This window comes from Prionailurus bengalensis, chromosome D1 (genome assembly GCF_016509475.1).
Source record: "Prionailurus bengalensis isolate Pbe53 chromosome D1, Fcat_Pben_1.1_paternal_pri, whole genome shotgun sequence".
Lineage (NCBI taxonomy): Eukaryota > Metazoa > Chordata > Mammalia > Carnivora > Felidae > Prionailurus > Prionailurus bengalensis.
In genome coordinates, this window is record NC_057346.1 from 108382515 (window position 1) to 108401137 (window position 18623).

General features: G+C 54.8%; 1 protein-coding gene across 9 annotated transcripts in view; it reads right to left on the reverse strand.

Annotated features, from left to right (window-relative positions):
• NRXN2 (neurexin 2) overlaps nucleotides 1-18623 on the reverse strand; it is a 100296-nt gene that overhangs the window by 51864 nt on the left and 29809 nt on the right. For 5 of the 9 annotated variants that reach the window (XM_043581585.1, XM_043581589.1, XM_043581591.1 and 2 more), the window contains 5 exons: nucleotides 13998-14021; nucleotides 5976-6137; nucleotides 4848-5286; nucleotides 1106-1492; nucleotides 724-927 (listed from right to left, as the gene is read on the reverse strand). In XM_043581585.1, coding sequence (XP_043437520.1) covers nucleotides 724-927; nucleotides 1106-1492; nucleotides 4848-5286; nucleotides 5976-6137; nucleotides 13998-14021 — 1216 coding nt within the window. Of the gene's footprint in view, nucleotides 1-723; nucleotides 928-1105; nucleotides 1493-4847; nucleotides 5287-5975; nucleotides 6138-13976; nucleotides 14022-18623 lie in introns of all 9 variants that reach the window. The other 4 variants (XM_043581587.1, XM_043581583.1, XM_043581582.1 and 1 more) reach the window with 2 other exon arrangements.

The window sequence follows — 18623 nt, forward strand, 5'->3', positions numbered from 1 at the left end:
TTAGGGCAAATGACCTGGCGTTGAGTCTGGGCTCCGACCCCAGCCACTGCTGGCTTTATGACATCGGAGGAGTCAGTATATGAATTCTACAGTCTACAAAACAGGCCTGGCACAGCCCATCAGGTGACCCTGCGGCTTCAAAGGGCAGCCACGGGACACAAACGTGAAAGCAGACAAGGGAAGATCTGTCCCCAGGCGTCCAGTGTCACCTGCGCACACCTATGCGCACAGACAGACACGGCTCTTCAAACGCAGAGCCCGTGAGAGAAGCTGTGTCCTCCTCAGCTCCAGATCTGCCGCTGCCCTGGGCTCAGCCTCGGCACCGCTAGGCACCCGCAAGCCCTTCCCAAATGAATGAACCAGCGAATGAGTAAGTGGATGAGCCGACAGCCCAGAATGAGCGACGCTGTGACGCGTGTATGCAGGACAGACGCCACCAAACCCAAATGAGCGCCCCCGGGAGGGCGGCGGTCGCGCCCAGACACACTTGGGCAGAGGGCACGGCCAGACTCGGGGTGCCCCCCATACACAGTGTTGCCAAGCACGGAGCATCCCCTATGCTGTGCACCCTTGCTGGGGATGAAGCTTTCAGGGGCTCTGGCTGAGGCCGGCCCCTCCCCACTTCCCACTCTTGGAGGTGCCACCACCAGCTTCTCCAGACAGAGGGGGTGTGCTCAGAGGCAGGGACAGGGAAGGGGCCAGAACACAGGGCGGGGTGGTTACCGAGGTTGACAGTGAGCTTCATCTGGCCCCCGTCCAGCTCGAGGCGCAGGGTGTCGGCTGACTCCCTGGAGGTGGTGGCCATCATTAGCCCGTAGGCCCGCTGGGACATGAAGCGCAGGGACACATCCTCTGCCTCCGTGTGCATGGCGTTCGGCAGCATGATCTTCATGTACATGGAGCCATCGTAGCTCAGGACCGTGGCCTCTGCCCCAGAGGTAACGGAAGAGGGAAATCAGGGCACGGCCGAAGGCCAGCGGAGGGAGAGGGAAAACCAAGAGGATCGTTACGGGGACAGACCCAGGGCTGGCCTATGAGGGGCACCCCGAGGAGGAAGGGGCACAAGGAGGGGCAGCGGGGACCCCTGGAAGGAAAGCAACCTCACCTCTCTCACAGACCCGCCCCAGAAAGCCGGTCCCAATGCAGTCACAGACGAAGCGGTTCCAGCCCTCTCGACAGATGCCCCCGTTGCGGCAGGGGGCAGACGCACACTGCTTCAGTGTCTCCCGGGAGCAGAAGGGGGCGATGCCCACCGCCCCCTGAGCTTCGGCCAGGCCCCGAAGATCTCGGCTGCGCCCGTCTATGAAGAGGTCCCGCACACAGCCCACGTAGCCGGCCCGGAGCGCCGCCGTCCACACCTCCGGGGGCAGGGGCAGGTCCACCCGCCCCCCCTCAGGGAGACCGCCCAGGTACAGCTCGCTCTCCAGGTCCAGAATCTCACTCTCCCCGGTGGCCAAGAAGGGCGTGCTGCGGCTGTTCACCGAGATGGAGCCTAGGGATCGAGGGAGAGCGGGCCTCCGTGAGGAAAGCAGGATCGAGAGTCGCCGCGGGCCAGCAAGGGATCCCGGCCCCCCACCCCGCACCCTGCAGCAGCCCTAGGCCAGAAGCTCAGCCTTCCTTGCTGCTGTGGATGCTACTCGACAGAGATTCTGAGTTCAGGGACTCAGGTGAGCCAGCCCCAGCCCAGCTGCAGGGTGCAGTGGGCCTCTGTCCAGACTCCTCCTTCTGTACCTGAGTGAGTCCTCAGAGGATATACAGGAGGTGGACATGCCCAAAGGGGCTAGATCATTCGAGGGTCATTACCCCGGCCCGTCCCTTAGACCGGAAACCCGAGGCAGAGAACACTAAGGAGGCTGAGAGGTTTGAATCCAAAGCGTTTTCCCACTACTTTAGTGACTGTATGTCAGGCACTTAGCACTTCATTTATGTCACCGAGTCGCAAGGTAACCCTATGAAATTGGCCCTTTATGACCCCGACTTGAAATGGCAGGTGAGGCTTAGGGAGATTGGGAGACCTGCCCAAAGCACCACAGAGGGTGAGGAACGGAGCCAAAGTGCCAGCCAGGCAGTGGGACCACAGAGCCTGCACTGTCCAACCCTCTGCCTGGTGGGCAAGATGGGTAAGCAGATCCGTCCTGGAGCCGGACACAGGACGACACCCAGGAGAGGGGATGCCAGGCACAGAGCTCCTACATACTAAGACTTCTTTGGAAGGAAAGGCTGGCTATCTTAGGAAAAAGATTTGGGATCAAGTAGGAGCTTCAAAACCTCTACTGAGATCTTAAGAAGCAGAAACCTATACATTAGAAAGTGTTCTGTTTATAATTTTTTTTCCTATGCTTTTTCCTTCCTCTCTCTTTTCCCAGGAAGAACTCTTCAAGAAATAAGAAGAAAAGAAAAGAGAAGAGAAGAGAAGAGAAGAGAAGAGAAGAGAAGAGAAAAGAAAAGAAAAGAAAAGAAAAGAAAAGAAAAGAAAAGAAAAGAAAAGGTCTAGCTATCTCCATGAGGTTAAAGAGAGGTAAGGAGGATTTGGTCTACATTAGGCACAGGGGTGTCACTAAGGAAGCAGAATTAGTACCTCCTCTACAGACAGGACTCTATCTAAAGCATGGTCTCTTCTGCTCAAAACCTTTCCTGAACCAGAGAAGCCACTCCCCTGGGCCCCATGTAACATGGCCCTAGCTTGTTCTTCCCCGACAAGGTGTCAGATGCTCTAGGGTCTGGCTGCTACAACCCACCCTTCCACCAGCACCCCCCCCCCTCCAATATGGCCCTCCGCATCTCTATTTGTAGCAGGCTCCCCAGATGCCTGCTCTACCCACCAGCTCCAGGGTCGCCTGGACATGGGCGTTGCCCAGCGAGACTCTCAGTAAATGAACCAAATGTGGGAGAAGGAAGAGACAAGGAAAGGAAGAGGTGGGAAAAGAGTGTATAATGGAGAGTCAGCAAGAGGAAATTAAAGTGAGTACAAGCTTGCTCCAAGATCCTTCTCCAAAACATGGAAATGGGACAACCCAAGTGTCCATCGGCAGATAAACGGACAAACAAAATGTGGCAGATACATACAATGGAATAGTGTTCGGCCACAAAAAGGAAGGACATAGTGACCCAATGCTACAACATGGATGAGCCTGAAACATGCTAAGTGGAATGAGCCAGACACAAAAAGACAATTATTGTGTGATTCCATTTACAGGAGGTCCCTCCATTTAGGAGGTCCCTGAAGTAGTCAATTCATAGAAACAGAAAGTGGGATGGTGGCTGCCAGGGACTGGGGGGAGGGGGACTAGGGAGTTAGTGTTTCATGGGGGTAGCTTTTCAGTTTGGGAAGATGAAACTATTCTGGAGGTGGACGGCGGTGATGACTGTACAGCAGTGTGGATGTCCTTAATGCCACTGAACTGTGCACTTTAAAAATGGTTAAAATGGTAAATGTTACGTGTAATTTAACACAATTAAAAAACAAACAGGGAAAAGGTCAAGGAGAGCTTTGTTGCGATGACTGCCCCAAGTCTGGGCTTAGGTGCATAAATGAATGTGGGACATCAGAGATGGCCAGAGCTGGTCAAACAGCGACCCAGGGACCAGCCAGACATGGTGTGTGGGCTCTGGAGATCTGTGGGAGGCTAAGGAGAAGAGAGAGAGGGGTTCTCTGCAAGGCCTGGACAGACTTCCGATCTAGAGAGTCACTAATCACCTGTGTGGAGACCCTGGGAGGCAGCAAGTGCCCTGTGAAGACCCCCGGGTACCATCATGAGACAAAACCGGGGGATGAACTCATATACTGTAAAGCCCAGGAAAGGCGACATTTCTCTGGAGAAGAGAAAGGAAGAAACAGCCAGCCACGAAAGGTTGATGCTTCCAGGGGCCACAGTGCTCCTGGGGGGGAGACCATCCTTCCACCCAGTCTCAAAGGTCTGGTGCAGTGACAACTGGGGAGCACAACAATTTAGCTGACGCTGGTAAGTGCTTACGCTGGATAATGTGTCAGCTCCCCTTTACATCAATTCGTTCTCTCATGGTCAACAAGATGGAAAAGAGGAAAAGAGAGCAGTGGGCAGGAAACAAGAGAATGGGAAAAGAAGACCGAAAAGGAAGAGTAAAGGGGTGGCTGGAAGCAACACAAGGTTTGAGAAACAGCACCTGCCTGGCCCGAGCACTCTCTGCCCTGCTGCTTTACCGTGCTAGAAGCCTCACCAGGTGGGAGTGTCAGGTTGTTTGGCGTCTGTGTCGCCCCCAACCAGAGCCTGAGCTCCATGACAGCAAAGACCTTTGAGTCACCGCCATCCCCATCCCAGCACCTTGGACAGCGCCTGGCGCTCCATAGGTACTCGGTAAGAATTTGTTGAGTAATCAATGAAAGAGAGTTGCATGGACCTAGCTAGATAGAAGGAAGATGTGGTTGGGAAGTTTTGTGTTTTTTTTTTTTTTGGGGGGGGGGGAAGGAGAATGGGATGTCTACTCTGCGTTAGGCACGGTGCTAATGCTTTTACAGGTATTTTCTTATTTTCTTCTCTTAAGGACCTCCAGTGTAATGGATGTAGATGATGAAACTAGGGTTTTATAAATAATGAAACTAGGGCTTCAAGGGGTTGAATAAAGGGCCTAAGGTCACACACACAGTAAGTGGGAGAGCAGAGGTGCGACTCCAGGTCTGCTGACTCCAAACACTATGCTCCTTCTGTCAGTGCGCCATGACAAGGAGGGACAGCGAAGGGGCTGACAGGGCCAGAGGAAGGGGTAGGACAGCAGTGGAAGGGACCTGGAAAGAATGTCAGGGCAGGGGGTGGGGGGGGGGGGAGGGGAGTGGCTGGGAGGAGAGTGGAAGGGACCAGAGGCCTCCTGACCTTTGCGCCCGTCCCTTTGGAAGTCCACGTGGCACCACTCGCCATCGTTGACCTTGCGGCTAGATGCCCGCAGCTTGATGCCCCCAGAGCCCATGTCCAGCAGCAGGTAGAGGTAGCCATCCAACAGCTCCATGGCAAAGTAGTCGGCCCGCTGGGCAGAGCTGTGGCTGCCGGCCCCGGCCCCGGCCCGCCGGCCCTGGCTGAAGAGCAGCAGCCCGTTGGGCTCAGTGGTACGGAAGTCTAGGGAGATGGAGCTGGTGCGTCTGGCACTCCAGCGGGGCAGCGCCACAAAAGCCTCAGGACTCTCAAAGGTCACGGGGTCCAGGGCAGCCACATCCTCACAGCGGAATGACAGGTCCCCCTGCAGCTTCATCTTGGGGTCCCCTTCCTTTGCCAGGCGAGACAGTTCCAGCTTGAAGTCATTATTCTTATAGACCACCTGCAGGGAGGGGTGGGGTCAGGGGTGAAGAAGCAAAAGCGGCTCAGGGCCTGGCCACTCCTGCCCAGCTGGGACCTCTGTTCTAGAACTTCGTGCACAGAGGCTGTGAACCAGCACCTCCCTTGCCCCACTTATTTTCCGGGTTCCGTCTTCCAGCCCAGCACTAGCGGGACAGCCCTCATTGTCTGCGGGACCGCGGTTCACGACAATGGCAAGACAATCTCTGCTACCACCTCGTTGACATTTTCCGATTGCCCAAGTATTTTTATTCACACTCTCATCTGCTCCTCACACCCACCTTAAGAAGTAGGCACTGACTACTCATTTTATAGATGAGGAAACTAAGAATTAGACTGGCCAAGGGACTTGGCCAAGGTCACAGAGCTAGTGAGGGGGAAGACCCAGGACCAAACACAGGGCTTTAGTGTTCACGCCCAACATTCTTTCCTCTGTACCGCAGCTGCCCTCCAGGGTCCTCTGAGAGGCTGGGGGACTTCAGAGGCTCAAGGAAATGAGAGAGAAGCTTCTTGATGGAGTCAGTGGGCCTTAGGTTTTGAATAGGAGAGGTCTCCCACCACCTTGGAAGGAACAGAGGAACCAGGCGGTTGGCCAGGTCAGACCAAATCATGCTGAAGACAGGGACCAAAGGGTTTCCTGGCTGACCCCAGACCCTTCCTAGACCTACTCACGTCCTTCAGGCAGCCCATAAAGTTGTTGCTGACGGGTGAGCCCGGTAGGTCAGCCGTGTTGGGACTGCCCCCAATGTAGAAGAAGTCATCAGAGCCCAGCATGGTGTAATCCTCCTGCGTGTAGCCTGTGGTGGTCAGGATCCCGTCCACTGAGATGGTCACCTGCCCAGCCCAGGGAGGGAGGGGGAGAGACAAGGAGACAACCGGCATCAACCCCCTGGGAAAAGCCACGGGCTGGGCAAGGGAGGGGCCAGGGGGCTGCGGGGGAGGGGGACCCCCATTTTTATGTCTGCTTGTCTTGGAGGAGGAACAGTGGGGGGGAAGGAGGGAAGGCAGCACAAGATTTGATGGTTTCAGGGTGGGCTAAGGCCTGCCCCACGGCCCCCAGCTCAGCAGGCAGACGCCTGGAGGGTACTCAGAGGGCTCACCATGAAGTACACCAAGAAGCAGTTCCTGGAAATGGCTCCAGAAAGGAGCAGGGACCTCAGGACAAGGCCCCATTCTGGGGGGACGCAATGCACCCTCCCTTCCCTCCTCTTGAGGTGCTCTCTGGATCCTCATGTGATTTCAGAGCGTCTTTCATAAAGGAGGTCGAAAGACCAATTCACCTTGGATCTTGGTGGCTTTGCCTCGCCTGCAGCCCTTCAGAGCACTGAAGAGTCTTTTCAATCTTAGCCCAGCAGGGAAATGGGAGACAGCAAGGGCATGGGAAGGGGGGCTCAGATACTAGTGGGGACGGTTGGAACTTCCTGAGGGATGCATAATGCCCTTCGCCCCTTGGGGCTGATTCCCACCACCACGACATCAAGGGCTCCCACTGGTCCATGCCCTCTTTCTGAGTCTGTCTCTTTACTTCCCAGGTCCCTCTGTGGCTCTCTCGTCTCCCAGGGAGAGGGTAACCCTTCGCCAAGTCACCGGCCTGAACTTTTTCTTCATCGTCTTCCCTACGAACATCACCCACTGTTACTCAGAGCCAAGTTAGGGAACAGAGGGTAACGGGGCTAACCTCATGACACCTTAACCCTGGGCTGAAGTCAGGTAAGAAAGCAACATGGGTAAGGATGGGGGAGTAATTCAGCATTCCAAAGAGGTGAAAGGGGCTCAGCAGGGGCCTGATGAAGGCAGAAGTGACCTTGGGGAGCAGGGACAAATGCAGGAAACTCTCTGTCTACCCACTCCCCAAATGCCCACTTGGTCCCCAAAAAGTTTAGCCATAGGAGCAGCCCACAGGGGCTCCAGAGACCCAACAAGGTTGTAGGGGAAGAGCCAAGGGCTTCAGGACCACGAGCGCTCACTCTAGGAAGGCTGTGGCTTAGGGCAGTCGCCTGGGAAAAGCAGACAGGCTCCTGCAGGAGCCATCAGGAAGCTGGCTCACAGTGAACCCCGACACTGTGCTTCCAACAGACCACAGCTCACCCCCACTTCCCAGGCCCCAAACATGCTTTAGCACCCCCTTGTCAGGCAAAATCTGGAGGTTTGGGCCTTCCAGTCACATCCTGGGATGTCCCCACCCACACCAGTCCATACGCACATGCCACCAGCCATCTTCCCGAGACTGGTCTCCGGGGTCCCATTGTCACGGGGGTGGAAGGAGGATGTTAGGAATTCCTAAAGAACCTGGGCAGAATGAGGCAAGGGGAGCTTCCCCCACAGGGCCCCCGAGTCCCCCTCGTGCTGGGCTGGGGCCTCACAATGAGTGGGGGTACAGCTGAGCAAAGCGAGGGCTGAAGGCGCCCCCTCCTGGGAACCATCAAACCTTGTGCTGGGAGGGGGGCGGGTACCAGGTTCAAGGACAGAAGGCAAGGGGGTGTCTTTGTGGAAGGGGGCCGTTTGAAAGATTTTGAGTCTTGTCTTGAGGGGAGGGCTGGTCATAATGGTTTATTTCTTCTTCCCTCCACCCGCCCGAGGCTGGGAAGCAGGGATCTGGGTGGGAAAGGGAAGGGTCAAAGTATTAGTCACAAAAACATGCAGACAAGATTAGAATGGGCAGAAGGGAGCTGGGGAAAGGGCAGAAGGGGGCTGGGATGAAGGGACAGGATAAGACAGGGAGGGGTGGGAGGTGAAGGGTCTCCTTGGGGCAAATTCAGTTCTATTCTGCCCTGCACCTCCACTCCACTCGTGATGCTACACTGAGACCAGGAAATGGGCCACTAATGAGGTCCTGAGCCTGTGTCTGGTCACCCCAGTTGGAAGGTCAGCGCCTGAAGGGCAGGCCCCCGGCATGACATGTCCGTGTAACCACACTAGTCCCAGCACAATCCAGGGGCACATCATGGCCATTAAAGGTGAACATCAAGTCACCTTGTGACCCAGGGAAACAGTGGGCTCTCACTGCCTGTATCCCATCTATAAGCCCAAAGCCTCAGGAGCCTCGAGTGAACAGGCCTCCATCCTCCAAGACTGCTCTGGTCATGTGCCCCTGCTTCTGTGCAGGGGGAGAGCCCTTCCAGCCCCCTCAGCCACTAAGCTGTGTCCTCCCTCTCCAGGCCCAGCAGCCAGGGCACCAGCTGCCACCTCCCCCACCCTATGGGCTCTCTTTGGCCCAATCCATGCAGTGAGCTCATCTGCCTTTGCCATTCTAGAGTCAGAAGGACTCGACCTTTGGGGGGCGCTCTCCTCAACTCCCCTTCAGACTAGGCATGAATCTGACCTTGCCCACTACAGCTTTATGCAAATCACTGCCATGGGGCGCCTCTTTTGGGGAAAAAACCACCCTCCTGTCTGTCCCCCAGATTTACAACTATTTTTTTTACAGCAGCCCTGGCCCAGGGGCTGGGGGAGAGGGTAGCAGGAGACAGGGTAACATACGGAGGTGCACAGAGGAAGGGCGGTCAGCCTGGGGGTGGAGGAAGTTGAGGGAGAAAGGGGGAGACGGGCACTGGGTGGAAAGGAAGCCAAGAGTAGGGGGGTGGAGGACGGTCTCTGGGGAAGGCAAGGAGGGAGATGACGGAGATTAGTAAAACCCGACTGTTCCCTCAGACAAATCAAAGTCCAGACACAAAAATGGCAGGTTCGTTAGTAAAAGCAGGAAACAGGGGAGTAATTCCCCCGTCCCCCTCCACCCCAGGGGTTTGTGTTGCCCCTGCCCCCCAAGCCCCCCCTCCCCGCGCAGCTTCTGGAAGGGGTGGGGCCGGCGGGGGAGGAGGGCAGGGGGGCCGTGCGACAGAACAGCCTCTGCAGCTAGGGCACATGCAGGTTAGAGGGCCACGGGTGGGGGGCCAGGCCCAGCAAGAGAGGTGAGAGAAAGGCAGCCGCAGGTGAGAAGGCATGCGGGGCCAGGGGAGATGGGGAAGAGCGGAGATGGAGGTGAAAGAGCTGTGGGCGCAGGAAGGAGAAGCTTCCTTCCAATGGAGGAGGGGAGAGGAGTCACCGTGAGGACAAAGACATCTATGGGTGGAGGAAAAAAGGGAAGAGACATGAGGCTCAGATCTTCCTCACCAGAGAGTGACTCAGACGCTCATTCCCACCACCCATTCACTACTGGTCACTGACCCAGACACACCTGCTCACACGCCACATCCTGCTGGAGGCACTGGGAGGACGTCCCGACCGCTCATTTCCAAGCAGCCATCTTTCCGTCATCAGGACCACGGCTAGCACCCGAGACACAGCAGACACTCCGCACTCGACCCACACCAACCCATCAACGCAGACAGGCAGGGCCCTGACTGGGGACTGAGTAGGCCAACGGGAATGAGCCACAGCTCTGCCCTGGAAGAACCAGACCCAGCTAGGGAAGAAGAGGTGGAGCACCGAAGACGTGGAAGCCCAGCCTCCCTCCACGCCCCAGGAGCACAGAGGGTGGCTGGAGGTGGCTACCAGGGGCAGCCTACAACCCGGGCGGGGTCTCAACCCTCCCTGCCGGGCCCACCTCTCTTCTGCTCTGCTGGGCTGGGCTCCTCTTAGGGAGGCTGGTAGGATGTGAAACCGGGCTCTATAGCCCCTCAGGTACGCTCCGTGCCTATCATGACCCAGGAAGAAAGGCTGAGGAAGAGGGAAAGATCCTCTGGCATCATCCGGATCCCTTCCCAGCTGCCTGCTAGGATCACAGGGTCACTGACCTCCCCTTCAGGGGAGAATAATATTGTGAGCATGGTGTTTCTGCCTTGTGGATGGGCTAGATGGGTTTCTGGGATTTTGAAAGCCATTGACAATGTATGCAAAATTGCCTCCTTAGTCCATTGCCATCATCAAATTCTCAAAAGGATCTATGAGCCAAAGATGGTTAAGAACAACTAGTTTAGGAAGAACAACTAGTTTAGGCAGAAGGCCTGGGCTTCCCTTAGGATTGGGTGGGGCGGGAGTAGGGCAGGAAGGCAGGGGAAGGACGGCTGAGGGAGGTCATGCATCCCTGCTACATGTTTAAGTTCAGCCATCTGTTTGTGGTAGGGAGAAGCTAAAGAGAGAATCGGGTTGGAAATAGGAAGACAACTTAGCCAGCAGTCATGGCCTGACAGCGAACCCTGACGTTTGAAGCCTGGGACTAGAGGAGAAAGACTCCAGGCCAGAAACCTTGAGTTCCTGTGCAACCTTTACCATTTTCCAGAACAATCTCTGCCTCTCATCTGTAAAAGGGGTTCAGTGACCTCCATCGCCCACACTTCTTCCAGGCTGACCATGCAGATTAAATGAGGTAACCGAAGGGAAGGCACCGGACCCTTCCATAACTGTCATGTAGTCCTGGGTTTTCTCTAGGCCTCAGTTTCCCCCTCTGTTAACTGAGAACAATCTCTGATGTCTCAATCTGGGCATTTGTCAAGTTTAAATTATATTCAGACTGTGAGAGCTGTTTAGAAGAATCACAGACCCCAGTGTATGCACAAAGAGCTATTTTTATTTTTACAAGAAAACTCCGGGGGCAACTGGGTAGCTCAGTCTGTTGAGCGTCCAACTCTTGGTTTCAGCTCAGGTCATGATCCCGGGGTGGTGAGATCAAGCCCCGTGTCAGGCTCCACACTGAGCGTAGAGCCTGCTTAAAATTCTCTCTCTCTTCTGTCTTTCTGCTTCTCTCCCTCTCTCTCTCCAAAATTTAAAAAAAAAAAAAAAAAAACCAAGAAACAAGAAAACTTCCATCATCCTGACCACATCTAACCCAAACCTTTCAACTGATTGGCCTTTTTGGTCTGTATTCACCCTCTACCCAAGGAGAAATGCTCAAATAACAAGAAAAGAGACCATATACAAATGCATTAGTAAGATAAATGCAAAACCAACAGGAACCTGGTTGAGGAATACCTGGGAATAATAAGAAAAGGGTGAACCCCGTCTTTTTGGTGCCCCAGGCTCTAACTCCGGTCTTGGCCTGAAAATGCTGATCCCTGGGACAGGTGTTTGAGGGCTTATGAGGCTACTCAGGGCGCCGAGAGGCAACCAGCTCTGATCGTCAAGCAGTGACGCTCACACCATGGACTTTAAAAACTTCGAATTTAGCGGGAACCTCCCTTGCCAAGGCTGAAATCAGACAAGGCTGTTTGCCTCTTAACCAACTTCACCGTGTTACTCCGTCTTTCCTCCTCCTCCCCAGGCCAACTCCTGAGGCATTCTGGGGTTTCTTGCAGTTATTTTGGGGACTGATTCCTAAGAAGGGATGATAATAGCGTCTCCAGTGGGGCCAGAGATGATGTATTCTCCAGGGTTCGCTATAGGAAGGGGATCACTTCTTTACAAAACATCCTCACCCTGGAAACACTGAGATAATCAGTTAACGTGTTACGAAGATTAATAAAATTATGGTTCCCTTTACAGAGCACAGACGCTTTCACTCCCATTACCCTACTTGATCTCCACACTGACCCCATGAAATAGACAATGCGGGTGTATCATCACCCGTTCGGTAGCTGAGGAAACTGACCTTTGGCTCAGGTCCATGTGGTCAATCTGTAACTGAATTGAGACCAGAAGGAAGGTCTACAGCACCCTAACCCCTAGATGGTATTCCCCGGGTGTTTGGGAGTGTGCCACGTGGGTTTATCTTGCCTCCTTTCTGTCCCCAAGGTCACAGGTTGGCTGTCCAGGGAAGCTCTGTAAAGAAAGGGTTCCAAATGCCCGGCTCCTGACAGGCACTCAGTGGCCTGGCCTGAGGGGTGGCCAGCACCTAACTTCTAGAAGCAGCAGGTGGAGAGCAGAGCCTGGGATATGGGGTGGTGCTGGGACCACCACGTGGTTCCATGGGAACGTCAGGGTGGCTGGGAGTGGCCAGACGAGGTCTTGGAGCGGGGAAGGGCGGGGCTGGCTGTGGCGGTGGGCACTACCTCGGGGACAGGGCAGAGGACAGGGCTACCGTGGGTCTGTGGGCGCAGGGACACACGGGTGCATGGAAGCATCAGGACAGGCCAGACGTAGCCTCACAGGTGGAGCCTCCTGGGGAGGTGGGGGGAGCCACTCAGCCCCGGAGCCCCAGCTATCGAGCTTCCCTCATCGCCAGCCAGCCACACGGATCTGGGAGGCTCGGAAGGCCAGGCAGCTGCCCCAAGCAGCGCAGGCCCCGCGGGAGCAGACACATCCATCTGCAAGGTCCCCAGCCTGGCGCTCAATCACTCTGCATTATTAATAGGCGATGAGTAACCGCCGGCTGCTGCAAAGCCAGGACGGGCAGGCACGAGGGAATCCCTGGGGATGGCACACGGCACAGCCTGCAGGCGCACGCTCCGAAGCCAGGCAAGGAGCAAAGAGCCAGCCCCAGCTCCTTCCCTGCTCCTGCCATCACGGCCCCCAGACCTCAGGGCTGGCCCCCGCGGCCCGCCTCCACGCGGAGCCCTTCCCCGACTCCAACGTACACACGGTCCCGCGGCCCCCCTGCTCACTCCCGCGCTTGCACGTGTGGAATCACCCGCAGAAGCCCCCCCCCACACACACACACAGCACGGTCTCCCACTAACACCCCCTAAATGTCACACCAACATTTACACACAGCCGCACCCACACACCAACACACACCAGCTGCGTTTACACAGACACCCACATCAACACTCACCGGGACTGAGCCCAACCCAAACAGCGGAGCTTGGCAACAACTAGCCTGATTCACCCCTGCTGCACCTCCTCCTCTCATCCCCTCAACAGGGAAGGTAACCACCCTGTCAGAGGCCATGCAGGACAGGCACGGGGCACAGATCAGGGGAGATGGAGGGGAAGGAAGACAGTGTGAAACACAGTGTTAGTCAGAGCGGCAGAGTGGTGGGGGAGACTGGACGCTATCCCTCATGGGGGGAAAGACCATTCATGCCATGCAGATGTTGGGGGGGGGCAGACGGAACCACGAACCCTCAAGGCTGAGGAGTGAGGGAGGGGATGTCACCTCTTCCCTGGCAGCCAGCACGGGACAGCCCCCAATCTGGTACAAACTGCCGATCTGAAAGCGCTCTGGACTGGTTCCAGGCCACTCTGCATCTCACAAGGCCATCCCCCCCTCTGGGGGACTTGCCCAGCTGGCTGCCCCCGGAGGTCTCACTCCCAGCCCCCTCTCCCAACTCGAGGGGCCTGTCCGGGAGCTGACAGTGAGCAGAGAGCATAGCATGTCATGGGATGGTGTTTTCCATGGATTTTCAGGAGACCAAGAAAGAAACTAAATCAAAGAGAAAAAACGAGGGAGCGGGGTTGGGGGGGGGGGTGGGGAAAGGAACAAAATAAAGCAATAGAAATAAGCAGCCTGGCATCGGGGCTGGTCTAACCAGAGCCGATGAACATGGGGCCTGCCCCCAGGTCTCTCTCTGGCCAGGAATCTGAATTCGGGAGTCGGGGTTATGGGGTTGAGACAGGCCAAATTCCTCGATTTCCATTTGCCTTTTGGATTTGAGTTTGGACCAAAAAAGAAAGAAACGGGGAAAAAAGGAAAACTAGAAGAGAGAGAAGCAAAATCTAAAGACTGTCCAGGACGCCAAAAACAATCAGAAGAGCAAAATAACCAAAACCAAAGGGGGAAAGGAAACAAAAGAGGGAGAATCGAACAGCTAAAAAAACCCACGGCAAACCAAACGGTAAGACAATTAGAGTGATATCTACCAGATAATGCAGTTTGTTTACCATAGCGTGTCCAATTCCTGCGTGCTTCACCGGAGATATGGGGGAGGGGGTGGGAGGGGCCAAAAAAAAAAAAAACAAAACAACAAAGACAACAACGAAAGAACAGAACGGAAAGAAAAGAAAAATAAAATGACCAACTGTGAAACTCAAGGAAGGAGGAAAAATATATAGCCATATATATTTGGTTGGTTGTTCAGACCCTCCCACCTTAGGCTTAGCGGCAGTATTTTTGCTTAAAGAAAATTAAATTATAATGGGAGGGAGAAATAAAACACACACAAAAATTAAAGCCCTTCTTCTCCCAATCGCCCCCCCCCTTCCAACCCCTCCTCTGGATTCCTCTGCCCCCCCAACCCCTCCCGGAAGAGCCGGCTGCAGAGAAGGGGAACAGTTAAAGACCTTGGTTAGTAGAGAAGAAAACAACAAAAGAACTGGACCAGGAAAGCAAAGACTTAAAGATGGCCGACATTCCGCAATGAGACAGAAAGGTTAGTTTGGTTTTTCACTCATACCTCACCCCACCTGTCCCTGCCCATCCCTTGGTCCCCTGGGTTATAAGCGTGTTAGTAACACACACAGAGTCGGCAACGGGGTTTTCCAACAGAGGGTGAGAGAGGGAAGGCAGGGGGTTAAGAAGCAGACCCAATTATGCAGTATTAGTAAGTCCTTTCAGCTGAAATGTTAGGGAATTGAAGGGAAGGTTGGGGGCGGGGGGGGGGGCGGACAAGGGGTGTGAGAAAGGGATGGGCTATTGACTCGGGTAATGGACAATGGGTTGTTGGCTAACTGGTCAACCAGATGGCTTTCCAGAGAACTGGCCAACTGGCTGACCAGTGAGCGTGTTGAGTTAATGGGTTAACTGGTTGGTGATGGGCCAGCTGTCAGGCTGGGAGAAGAGTGGCCAGCGCCCTAGAGAATCATCACAGGACTGGCTAGAATGAGAGGTCATTTCATTTGGAGGCAAAGGGAAGAGGTTCCCAAGGAGCAAGGGAAGGGATACAGGTGTGTGCTTTCTGTGGGCATGTAGGACAGGCAAACTGATTCAGGGAGTCATGGAGGGGAGGGGGCAGCTCCTCTTTTACTGGTTCTCTTCCGTGAGAAAAGAAGAGAGATAAGGGTCACCACCAGAAGAGGGAAAAGGAAACCTTGCCCTCCACGGGCTGGCACTGGGCTCACTTTCACGGCATACCTAATCCCAAACCCGCCTCCCTCTCCTCCCGCTCTCCCACTCATAGCTGACCCGTCCTTCCTGCCTAATTTGATTGTTCAGAGCCCATATTTCCCCCAAAGTTCCCCAGGTTCTTCAAACACCCCACCCCCATTCTCTGATGCTCCTCTGGGCAATCATCCCTCCTAGAATCAAGTACCCCCCACCACCACGCCTGTAAGTCCCTGGAATTGGTTAACGTTTTCCCAGCAGCCCAGCCTCCTCCCATGCACACCCCGTAGACCCCTGAGCCTCTCCTCCCCACAGCCAGCACTGAAAATCCATAACCCCCACACACCACACCAGAAAAAGGGACACAGAGGCCCACCTACCTCTAAAAACCCCTTACTCCTCCCTAAGCTGTAAGCTGGCCTCTTCTATCCCAGCCTCTAGAGTCCCCACCCCCATGTGGCTCTTCTCAAGGCCAAAGGCAAGGGCAACAGTCACCTTCAAAATCAACCCTGGTCTCTGTGGAGGCAATGTCCGTGGGACTTGAGGCAGCTGCACCGAGAGTATTGGAGATGATGGGACACCATTGTGTGATGTCCACTAAATACTAAACTACACCCCTGAGAGTGTGATTTCGAGAAGTCTTCTATGGACAGATCCATTCGTGACAGCATTGTTATAACCAGTGGGCACAGGACTAACTCAGCAAGACAAGTAATAAGGGCCTCGTATAATGAAAAAAAAAAAACAGAATTCAATATTTAGCAGCCAGAAGAAGGGCTAAATGACCAATACCAATTACTAGCAATGCAGAAGCAGTTTCCCTAACAGGGAGGCAAGAGTCTCAGGTCAGGTGCAGTGACAGGTGCAAGAGGCTAACCCATAATACGAGAGTTAGCACAGCCGGGTAGTGGGACTGTCGTGAAGTGAAGAAGCCAACTAGTCAGGACAAGGACCGATTGGTTCCCGGGCAGCTAAACCAACTGCATCCAAGACAAGAGTTTTCTGATGTCACCGACTAGTCCAACAACGCAGGGGGGAAAGGTGGGGGTGTGGGGGGAGGGGTTGGGGGTACAATTCTAACTACTACTACTACTACTAGTTTTGAATGAAGACTGGTTGTGGAGACTCAAATAAGGGGGGAAAAAAAGAAGAGTTTTCAACTTTCTGGGACAACTTTAATATTTAACAAGCAGAACAGCAAATTAAGAAACGGGATTGAGAGGGAAGAGACGTGCGTTCAAAGCCCGGGACTTCCACTAATGTCAAGACTATCCTGGCTTCCTCTGAAAAGCAGCAAGGTTGGAGTTGGCTGAGACGGGGCCGGGTGCAGAGCCCAGACCAAGGCGATCGTGGCCAAATTAACTAGAGTGGAGTTTGCGCTGGAAACCATTCCTGGTGGCCTGTGACACAGCACAAGCCCGTGCCTTCCCAAATGCCAGGACCTGGAATACGGAGGCTTCAGACTAGCAGATGAACGATAAAGGCTTTTCCCCACTCACAGAATCAGAGGGCTCCTGGAGTCCAGGAGCGTAAGAACGACAGTGCGTGAGGAAGGAAGGAAGCATCAAGTCATTAAGTCACAGAGGGCAGAGGGCAGCCATAATATCCAGTGGTAATCTACCCCCCTTCTCCACCCTGAACTCTGCCCGTCGCTCCAGCCCCTCAAGAAAGCCAAGACCAGGATTATACACTCAAGTCGCAAAAATCCGGATGAAGGCCATCTTCGTGGAGCTTGGGCAGGAGAAGCTCGGACAGAGAAGAGGCGCTCGCTCTGCTCAGGGCTCGAGGGGGCCCATTTTTCAGAGAGACGAGCAGAACACTCAGATGGTCTCAAGAGTTGGGAACATCCAAGAAGGGCAGATCCACAAGACAAATCACATAGTAGAGCTGCCTTTGTATTTCACACCAATTACAGCGGCCGGGCTCTCCTTGGGAGGCAGAGAGATGGGCGCGGCTGCAAAGTCAGACAGACTTTCCAATTCTACCGCTTCCTAACTGGATAACGTTGGGCAAGTTCTGTAACCTGCTGAGTCTCGACTTGCTCACTGATAAGAATGGGAATATGGGCGGGGGGGGGGGGGGTGGCGCCTGGGTGACTCAGGTCATGATCTGGCAGTTTGCGAGTTCGAGCCCCGCGTCGGGCTCTGTGCTGACCGCTCAGAGCCTGGAGCCTGTTTCCGATTCTGTGTCTCCCTCTCTCTCTGCCCCTCCCCCACTCATGCTCTGTCTCTGTCTCAAAAATAAATAAACATGGGGGCGCCTGCGTGGCTCAGTCAGTTAAGCGACTGACTTCAGCTCAGGTCATGATCTCTCAGTTCGTGAGTTCCAGCCCCACGTCAGGCTCCGTGCTGACAGCTTGGAGCCTGGAGCCTGTTTCACATTCTGTGTCTCCCTCTCTCTCTGCCCCTCCCCCCTCATGCTCTGTCTCTCAAAAATGAATAAACATTAAAAAAAATTTTTTTTTTAAAGAGAGAGAGAAGAAATGAATGCAATATGGAGCACACGGAAGGAATACGATCCTTCTAACCTTATCAAGGGCTAGAATGCAGGGTCTCCTAAGGGGGCCCGAGGGGGCACGCCGTCCTGGGTTAGGAACCACTGCTCTAGAGACAACAGGACCCAGTAAATTATTCTTAGAAGCCCTGAAAAACAGGCAGGGGCTCCAAGGGCCTGGTGAGAAAGTACTCAGCCGCAGGCTAGACCTTGAGTGAGGATGATGAATCCAGACCACAGCCCCGAGGCTGACCCGGTGATGGTCACAAGGGCCGAAACAGAATGGCACCTCGCGTTTATGGGTGTGGACTGGAGTCCAACAAATCCCTCCAGAAACCCTTCCCCAAGAGTGCTCTCAATCAAAGCCTTTAAGTGGACACCCTCTTTGGCCCTGAAGGCCTGTGTTCAGGTCACCATGACCGGGCTCTGCTCTGACTCATCGTACAAGAGGCCAGAAGGAAGTGGTTCCCAGCAGTTCCCAGCTTGAGCCCTCAACTCTGGGAGCCCCACAAGGAGGACACCACGGGTCGCTGTCCACGCTCGGTGCTGCCGAGGCCAGGCCTCATCCCCTCTGGGTGGCTTTCCTGCCTCCCGAGCCTGAGCCGCAGACCTTCCCCTCCTCTTGGTGTTCCGCAAGGTCCTAGAATTTTTCAGGACCCTGCTGCTCAACGGGCGCACGCATGAGCTTTGCTCTGCTAACTTTTAACAGACTCATCCGGACTCCTCGAGAGCAGAGCTGGGAGAGAAGAGACTGTCTTTTCTCCCCCTCTTTTCCCCGCTGGTTTGTCAGTAGTGACAGCACCCGTCCAGCAGAGGGAAAACCAGCAAGGGGCACAGAAGCAAACCCCCCCCCCCCCCCACCGCCCTCTCCTGCAAGTATGACAGGTGGGCACGACGCACTCGGGTTTGCTCAGATAACAGTGACAACACAGGACAGCCCTCCGACGGGATCGGAGAACGATGTGACAAGGAGA